The following is a 9976-nucleotide window of genomic DNA, read 5'->3' on the forward strand; positions in this document are numbered from 1 at the left end:
GGCATGATCAGTAATTGCAGTAGTTACGAGTACTGTGGAATGCACTGAGATGTGGTTCCGAAACTGGATTATAACCAGGGTATGGAGGGATGTGTGTGCTGCAGATCAGAACTGAACCATGTAGGTAATAGCCTGACTTGTGCTGGGAATAGTGAGGTGGTGATGGTTTTTTGCAGGTGGTTAATTACTAAAACTTTAAAAATGGCGTCAATCTGTCATTTTACTTTTATTATACTAGCACCCTATGGCCATTATACTAGCGCCCTATGGCCCTGATCAGGATCACAGCCTTATGGTGCTAGGTGCCATACAAACATGGAAGGGTTGTCAATGTGAAGAGCTTAAACTCCAAGTGGGAGAACCAATAATGGATGGATGGATTCTGGGAGGGGACAAAGGAAACACTGATGGGAACACATGACTGTACAGACAAGCTGTGAGTGGGTTTCAGACTTTCCCTGCTTCTGTCAGTAATCTCTATTTGGCTCTGACCTAGCCATTTTCATGAGGCAGTTTATTATAAATAGTACCGTAGAAGAGGATCTGTATGAGGACAAGGTAGTAGCTTTACTGTATCTTGCGGAAAGCGTTCCATGCATAAAGGTCAACATAGAAGAAAGCAGAAATGCATTTGAGGGAGAAGTGAGTATTTAGAGGTTGGTGCTCTGTCTGGCTACATCAAGGTATAACATGATTGATTTTGGCAATTAATTGATCTTTATTCATGGTAAATAGGCCCAATGGCCTGTGATGGGATGTTAGATGGGGTGGGATCTGAGTTACTACAGAGAATTCTTTCCTGCGTATCTGGCTGGTGAATCTTGCCCACATGCTCGGGGTTCAGCTGATTGCCATATTTGGGGTTGGGAAGGAATTTTCCTCCAGGGCAGACAGGAAGAGGCCCTGGGGGTTTTTCACCTTCCTCTGTAGCATGGGGCACGGGTCACTTACTGGAGGATTCTCTGCACCTTGAAGTCTTTAAACCATGATTTGAGGACTTCAATAGCTCAGACATAGGTGAGAGGTTTATTGCAGGAGTGGGTGGGTGAGATTCTGTGGCCTGCATTGTGCAGGAGGTCAGACTAGATGATCATAATGGTCCCTTCTGACCTTAATATTTATGAATCTCGTCTGCTTGCCTTGCCTTAGATGAGCACGTCACATTTGTATCTCTCTGGTTTCTCCTTTCAGATTGAGAGTCTCCCACCTGAGCTCTTCCAGTGCAGGAAGCTGCGGACCTTGAACCTGGGAAACAATGTGCTGCAATCACTGCCATCTCGGGTGGGCGAGCTGACCAACCTGTCCCAGATAGAGCTGCGAGGGAACCGCCTGGAGTGCCTGCCGGTGGAGCTGGGGGAGTGCCCTCTGCTGAAACGCAGTGGGCTGGTGGTGGAAGAGGACCTGTTCAACACCCTGCCTCTGGAGGTCAAGGAGCGGCTGTGGAGGGCAGACAAAGAGCAAGCCTGAGCTGCTGACAGGAAGGCAGGGAAACCTCTGATCAACTAGACAGGAAACAAACGGCCATTCCATTCCAATTCCATCTCCCAACCGCCCCAGCCAACACCAGACTAGCTAAGGAGATCCTTGAATAACCAATGACTGGGAACAAGGCTGCTTGCTCCCTTGGATGCAGGATGGGGAAGGTTCGGGGGCAGGGGATGACCAAGGCAGAGTGGGTGGCTCCTCTACAACAGACAGCGGGAACAAAAGAGGTGCTGCTGTTCTGCAAGATTAGAAGTGGGATGATGCCAAAGCTGCCATGGAGTTAACCAGAACTGCTGGTGGAGCCAACTTAGTTCAGAGTAACTGCCTCTGAATATAGGGGAGAGAAATGTGCTGATCCAGTTACACTGCTGCATCGCCCTAGATAGGGCTCTTACATGCATCAGGGACTGAGGATGTCTTAGAGTCAAAGGACAAAAGTCCAGGGAGCCTCTTTAAACTCCAACTCTACTTTGCTGTGACACTTTGTATAGTTCCACACTACTTGCTGATTTGATCAGTTGGAGCTTCTTTGAGGGCAGGGGGGATGGCACAGCTTTTTTATTTATTTATTTTTATTTTTAATTTTTTTAAAGATGCTGGTATTTTTTGGTAATTTTTACCTCAAAGATCAACTTGGATTCAGGACTGAATTTTTTTTAACCCAGTTTCCATCTGCTGGCTTGAGGTTGCACAGTCTTTTCAGATTCCAATCCTTTGTGCTGACCCATAGATCGCATGGCCTGCTTCCTTAGCTGGTATTACTGGAGGTATTGCCTAAATTAGCAGTTCCAGAAATGTTACCTAGATTGGGCTGTCTGTAGGCTGAATTCCAGTTCTGTTTAGTAAATGGGACAGGAAGGATGCAGCTCAATGCATCAGATAAGACGTGGGTGGAAAGCAGTAAGACTGTTTCTGCAAGAAGCACTGAGGTACTTAAAACACTTTTTAAAATCTAAAGTCTTGAACTACTTTTTTTTTGTTGTTCTCCCCCCCCACACACACACACCCTCTCAGCATTTTGTCTGGGGCATTTAAAAATACAAACACACTATTAGCCAGTGTTAAGTACAACTCAAAATAGGGGAGATGGTGCCTGTAGCAGAGAGGAAAATTCAATAAGCTTCTTCCCTACCCTTGCTGTGGATATTTTTTTTTTTTTTTGAGGTTTTGCCAGCATCTTTTTATAAGTAAAATCTACAAAGCTGCTTGTTTTGTTCTGGTCTGTTCAGCTCTTGATTTTAGCAGCTGTTATTCTTGCTGCTCCTCTTGGCCTATGTGATCACAAGAGGCTAATGCTGATTGAACTTGGTGCTTGGGATGGTAACCCTGTTCTTCTCTCTGCCCCACTGTTAAGAATCCTCCCTGGACTGGGTTCCTCCAGCCCCCTGGGAGGGGAGGCCCCATAGTGAGGGGAGAGGAATCTATGTTGAAACAAGGCTAACTTATGACTGTTCAACAAATCCCCTTCTGCATTTGCAGAGGCAGCCATATCTTAGTGATTGCTACTCATAATCATGTCCTCAAACCAGGGGGTTAAAGTGTGGCTTACATTTCTACCAGTCACCCCAAAGCCACCTTGTGTTCATTAGAAGGGGAAGCCTATAGACCCTACAGCTCCAGTATGCAGTGCTCCACCTTGCCCAGCTACTTGTATCCTCCAAGACTGGAGCACTGCCTGCTGAGATATGTAGTATTTGCAGGCATTACCTACATATTAAAAAAGGGGCGGGGGTGGGACAGTGTGTTCCAGCTGGGTTCTTGGCAAGCTGCTACTGAAGCCCTGAGTTGGGCAAAGCATAGACACCCTCTGTCTCAGATATTCTGGGCAATAACGAACACTACAGCTTCTCTTTCTGCATTAGATGTAATATACAAGATACGCACACTAGAAATGCTGAAACAGTCTGTTAACTAGGCTCTGGATTTGTTGATGCTCAGATGTTTAAATAAAGCTACATTGAAAACTAGGAAAGTTTTTAGCTTGTTTATAGAAATGCTTCTAAGAAGGGTATAAAGTCTGCCTCCCTTAGTCCATTCATCATGAAAAGTCAAACCATCCAAAGGGATAACCCAATCAACTCTTGTTTGCATGTTTTCCCAGCTCTGACTCTTTCCAGAGGAAAAGGTGCTGTAAAAGCTCTTCTGGATGACAGGTTCACTTTTCTAACAGTATTAGTATGTGTTGGAATTACAGCAGAGGTGGGGCTATTGGTGAAAGGAAGGTATTTCAAAATTCACTGTATCAGAGATCAAACTGGGATTTAGAAGTGTGATACTGATAATTTGCAGAGTGGGATTTACCAGTCATGCTAGGGTTTTGTATTAACAAGGAGGGCAGCGAATCTGCTGGGGGGACTTGAGACCTACTCAGAAAAAATTAGCTGTTTCAAGATACAGTACAAATGCAGCTTTGAACTAACTCTCCATGGTCAGAGTAAGGACCTTTCAGATTGGGGAGGTAGTCTGTCTTTCCTTCTCTGCCAGATGAGATCTGGTGTTTGCAATTCTTTACTGAGCCCTGAACCAGTTCTGGGACTGTATGATTAGGACCCATCTACCCTACAGCAGTCATGGTACATGGCTAGTTGTAGCTTACACAGACCTAACTGGTCCTTGGACTGTGCAGAGTTATAACATTGCTTATGGAAAATGGGCTAAGGGTCTGCACCTAGCTCACCTGACTCTTCTGGCTGTAGTGAAGGTGGGTTCTTAGTTATATAAAACTGTATTTAATTTACATCCTGAAGTGTTTGTATAAATAGTCATACTGAACTCCAGAAAGTAAGCTATAAAGTGTCTAGAAATCTGCATGGTAATATGCAGGCCTCCTGAACTGCTGTATAGCTCATCCTTAGGACAAACCACCACCCTGCTAGAGGGAGGAGACTTCCTCTCTTTAGAGTTTTATTTCCTACTGTTTTTGAAAAATAAGTATCTGCCTGTTTGATCCAGCTCCACAGAGCAAATGTAAGACCAGTATTGATCATGCATGGAAACATGAGCTGCTTGCTGCTCTTTAAATATTTCAACCAGGACTGTTACAAGAGGTCTAGATACCTCCCCAATCGGGAAAAATCAAAATGAGTAAAGTTTTTGAAAACTTGTCATAATGGAAACCAAGGTTATATTGAAATGCCTCATCATGAATTGGTAAACTGGCTGAGATGCACTTTTCCTCTTCCTTCAAGCAGATGTTGGACCTACACTAGCAGATCTCAGAGGCATGAGGTGGAGAAAGCTTGAGAATTTTAAGTATAGGGTCAAAACCTGAGCTGCTGTGCACCTACAGTTGCTCAATACTTCTCCAGAACTTGGCTCATAACAGGACAAGTTCTCATTTCCAGTACCCTTCCCTTCCTTTTCCTGATCGCTCAACTCTTGAGTGACATAGCTAACACATTCTTTCCCAGTTATAGGCACATGAATCAATGCTCCATTTTTTTTTTAAAATGGGCTGTCATGTAGAAGCTGAGTTGGACTGAGACTGACCTGTGTACTATCCTCGGAATCCTGTTCAGGTTAAACAGACCAGTGAGGATCTGGTTAGTGGCAGTCTTCTCAAAGGATTCTAATAGTAATAACCAGGATCATCTGTGTTAGCTGCTAAACTAAAAACAGAACTTGAATTAAAGCCAAATGTCTCCTAACAGCACTGCTGAGTTGAACTAGTTCTTGGGACCTCTATTTATCCCAGGTACACTTGTGCCACAATAGGAACCACAGTTCTAAGCTTTTTGGTAAACTGAATTCTAGCTGTTATGGTAAGTGGCCTGATGTTTAAGTTTCAACTAATGAATTTGAACCAACCAAAGGTAGCAGAAGCTGAACGTGTTAAATCTTGCTGTGCTTTGAAACAATGCACTGGAATGTCAGTTGTGGTTTTGTGGGGTTTTTTTCTTCTGCTGAACTTACCAGTTGGACCACTGTTAACCCACAGGTGGAACTAATTTACTTTGCCACTCTAAACTGTTTCATGAGTGTTGCAGGTATTCATTATTTTTATTTCTACTTTGTATTAACTACTTTGTCGCTCCCCTGGAGCATCCTACCTCAGAACCTTTTTCTCCACCACTTGTTCTGTGCTCACTTTCATGTCTTAAACATCAAGAGTTTGGTTTTGTTAAAATTATCAAAATGGATAACCTTTTAAGGTCACTTTCAGTCTCTGAACCATGCTTAGGTCCTCTGTTTTTGTTCTAACAGATGAGAGTAGGAAACTGGAAGACATATTCATGTTTTGCAGCAGATGAGGTATGGGGAAAATAGGCTCCAGAATCTTATTGCATTGAACAGTGGTGAGGGGTTAAGCCTTTTCCATTTCAGCCACTTCCTTTTGTGAAAGGGACTTGAGTGAATAAATATTTTGAAAGCTCATTTAGTCTCTGATTTCCATTCTCTTCCAGCTCTTCTGAGGTAGGATGGATCTTTTGAATATGTGGGGTGCCTGCTTTAGAGATGGAATAGGGTGATTACTCATACTAGAGTTATTCATGTTGCCAGCTGTTCCTGTTGGCTCTGTCCTTATCAAACAACAATCTTTAAAATGTTAGTATGATTTCTATTCTCTTCACCGAAGAACAAAATGGTCATATGCCTTAAATTGTAACATCCCTTGTGCTGAGATGTTACTCAGCATTTGCAAGAGGTTGAAAACTTCAAGTACTAACATAGGATTTAATCTCATTTAGTACTGTTCAGAAACCTTTGGCTACACCCTGGATGCTGCAATCTTGCTGGCAACCATCCAGTTTAAAAAATGCTAGATCTGACAAAAGAAAATGGGTTCTGTCTATCCTATCTGCTTGGAGTTGAGCACCAATTTGGCAAGTAGTATCAGGGGGAGTGCACATTCTCTCCCCACTTTCTCCAGCTGCAGCTGGAGACTAATATATATATTGCTTTGGAATACTTCTGAAATTTGACCCATTAACTTACTGTTTAAAAATAGCAGGTAGCTATATATAGCCCTAGCTGAAGGTGGGGTCTAGCAAGTGAAGATGGAGTGAAGCTGCCTGGCAAGAAAAGCTGAATGTGGGATTTCTAGAAATCCCACATTCTCCCCTGTTCTGCTCTTTCAGGAAGTCCTATGAACAAATGGTGAGCTGTGCTAATTGCTCTTGTCTAGAGCAAACTAGTGTGGGCTGTGTGAAAAGAACTCTGACAGGACCTCACAGTAAAAGTGTCCGTACAGCTGATATGTCCCCTTCCTCAGGGCATAACTCATGGCTTAAACACTTCACACGGCTTATAAAAGTACTCTCACAGTTGTGGCTTGGTGTCCCCCACACGCTGGTATGGCACTTCAGAATCCTGAATTAAGCCTTGTATGTTGGATTATGTTTAGGCAGGTAACAGCACCTCAAGTGCTGAAGGCTGCTATGTTTTCTCTGAAGGACTTGTAAGACGGGACACTTTAACAAAATAAAAATTTTAACTTTTTATTTCCATTTTCCCTTTATTTTTGTTCCTCTAAAGTACTTTGGCTAATACAGCATTTAATGTTCCAAGGTATGACTCCTGCTATTGTTTAGGAATGATTGTTCCGTACTTCCCTCTGCAGTAAATGAGCCCTTGTGGGTTGGGAGACTCATTCCAGGGGGTGGAAAAAGAAAATGTAAGAGCAGATGTCACATGACTATACAATGAATGGTTGGAGTGGGATGACTACACAGTCCTTTACATACTTTCCCTTCGTTTCTAAACGATAGGCTGATAGTAATATAAATAGCTGGATCACTGATATTACAGTGAATGTAGAATTGGTGAGTGCAGTCTATTAGTGGCATCCTATAGCGCTGACTTGGATTTTTTTTAGGGAGAGGATTTCTAAAAGCACTCTCTGTTCTTTTCCTATTGACTTCATTCCCTGTCCCTTTCAGCGGAAAGGTCTGCAGAACAAACAAAAAACTTCTGCCAGTCTCCATAAAAATATTGCTCCCAGCCAATTAACTGTATACCTTAGCATGTAGCATATCTACCTGCCTAAACTGATACAAACACACACACAGGTGCTGGAACTTGAGGTGCTGCTGCACTCCCTGGCTTGAAGTGGTTTCCATTATATACAGGATTTACAGTTTGGTTCAATGGCTCTCAGCATGCCCTGTATAACAATTGTTCCAGCACCACTGGATATAATCTTCCACTCTTTCTGATGGCTTCAAAAGCAGTAGATTTCACTTTAACAGCTGAACATATTTTGGAATACATTAGAGCTAGACAATAAATTCCGCCCATATCTTTGAGAGTTAAAGTGAGTACTGGGTGTGTGTAATAAATATCCCCTTCTGTTATGTTTGTAAAAGTAATGGGTTTTGCCCTGTTGCATTTTTACAAGTAAGGGAAATTGTTGACTAGCATGCTACTGGCCCCATTTCAGAGGCGGATGTAGATCTTTTGGGAAATGTGTTGGAATGAAAACTTGTCTTATTCAGCAGCATAGCTGGGTTTTAACCAAATGCTTTTAGGAGCAGAACTGAGCCGAGAAAGGGGAGGACAAAGATAGCTCTTTGTCATATAAAGCTCAATGGGGCTTAAGCACCCCTTTGGCAGTGATTATCTTTATTCAGTAGCTCTCTACAACTCTGAATGATTGAGGGGGAGAAAAGTTAAAAAAACAAAACATGACGGGTACGAAAACAACTTCTGCTAGCAGGAGTGTAGGAGGGTTGCACTGACGTGAGGTGGGGAGTCCTAGGGAAACCTGAAATAATGTCTTCACTGCAAAAAAAGCATTTTGTTTTTACCTCTAGATAACTCATTGTAAAAAACCTCATCTCATTGTAAAAAACCTAGTGGACGCAAGGCCACAGGCAGGCTTTAATCTTACTGGAGCTAGTCAAGGTCAACCCAATACCCACACCAGCTGGGGTTTAGATCAGCTAGCTATGAGGAGGTAAAAATTAGTTGTTCCCTGTCTCCACTACAATTTTACATTAAGACAATTATCTCAGTATAAAATCACCTTTGTTGTAGTGAAGACAGCATGGGCTGTGTGGCTACTGAAGCTTCCAAATACACCTCTCCAAATGGTTACACTTGTTTAAAAACAAAACTCGAACTAAATTCTTTGTAACTTTGCACATTTCCAGACCCTTATTACCACCTCCCCCCATTGTTGTTCTCCCCATCATCCCCTCTCCCCATAACTTGTTCGTGATCACATCCAGGTTCTATGCTCCTGCCTCCTAGGGCTGCTAGTGACCCCAATTGTATGCAAGGTCTTAGAACACATGTTGAAAGAGGAAGTAGTTAAGGATATATGGGTGAACAGTAATGGAGATAAATTATAACATGGTTTTACAAAAGGTAGATTGGGCTACACCAACATATCATCTTTCTTTGAGAGTGTAACCAATTTTCTATACAAAGAAATGCAATAGTTCTAATCTACCTGGATTTCAGTAAGGCTTTTGATACAGTTCCACAGGGGAAATTAAAGTTAAATTGGAGAAGATGGGGATTAATACAAGAATTAAAAGGTGGGTAAGGAAATGCTTAAAGGGGAGACTTCAATGGGCCATACTGAAAGGTGAATCATCGGGCTCGAGGGTGGTTACTAGTGGAGTTCCTCAGAAAGCAGCCTTGGGACCAATCCCATTTAACATTTTCATTAATGACCTTGGCACAAAATGGGAGTGTGCTAATAAAACTTGTGGATGAGACAAAGTTGGGAGGTATTGCCAATGTGGGGGAGGACTGGAATATGATACAAGATGATCTGGATGAACTTGAAAACTGGAGTAATAAAAATGGGATGAAATTTAACAGTGCGAGGTCATGCACTTAGGGACTAACAAGAAGAATTTTTGCTATAAGCTGGACACTTGTCATTTAGAAGTGCCAGAGGAGGAGAAAGAGCTGGATGGACTGGTCAACCACAGGATGACCATAAGCTATCACTGTGATGTGGCCATGGAAAAGCTAATAATAAAATCCTAGGATTCATCAGGTGTGGTATTTCCAGTAGAGGTAGAAAAGTGTTATTACTATTCTAAAAGGTTCTGGTGAGATCTCATCCAGAATACTATGTGCAGTTCTGATCTCATGTTTAAGAAAGATGAATTCAAACTGAAACAAGCAGCAGAGGAGGGTAAGTAGGGTGATCAGAGGAATGGAGAACCTACCTTATCAGAGGAGACATATGGAGCTTGGCTTGGTTAGCCTAACCAAATGAAGGTTGAAGGGAGATATTACTCTCTATAAATACATCAGAGGGATAAACACCAGCGAGGAAGAGGAGTTCTTTAAGTTAAGTGCCAATGTCGGCACAAAAACAAATGGATATAAACTGGCCATCAACAACTTTAGGCTTGAAATTAGACATAGGTTTCTAACTATCAGAGGAGTGAAGTTCTGGAATAGCCTTCCAAGGGGAGCAGTGGGGGCAAAAACCTAACTGGCTTCAAGACTGAGATTGATGAGTTTATGGAAGGGATGGTATGATGAGACTGCCTACAATGGCATGTGGCCCATCTGCGAATGCTGGTAG

At 42.6% G+C, this 9976-nt stretch overlaps 1 protein-coding gene across 4 annotated transcripts in view; it reads left to right on the plus strand.

The window, feature by feature from the left end:
• LRRC8A (leucine rich repeat containing 8 VRAC subunit A) overlaps positions 1-6932 on the plus strand; it is a 30993-nt gene extending 24061 nt beyond the window's left edge. For all 4 annotated transcript variants that reach the window (XM_073314370.1, XM_073314369.1, XM_073314371.1 and 1 more), the window contains one exon: positions 1192-6932. In XM_073314370.1, the coding sequence (XP_073170471.1) occupies positions 1192-1467 (276 nt within the window). In that variant the 3' untranslated portion in view covers positions 1468-6932. The remainder of the gene's footprint in view (positions 1-1191) is intronic.
• The last annotated feature ends 3044 nt before the right edge of the window (positions 6933-9976 follow it).

The sequence above is a fragment of the Lepidochelys kempii genome, chromosome 16 (genome assembly GCF_965140265.1).
Source record: "Lepidochelys kempii isolate rLepKem1 chromosome 16, rLepKem1.hap2, whole genome shotgun sequence".
Classification (NCBI taxonomy): domain Eukaryota; kingdom Metazoa; phylum Chordata; order Testudines; family Cheloniidae; genus Lepidochelys; species Lepidochelys kempii.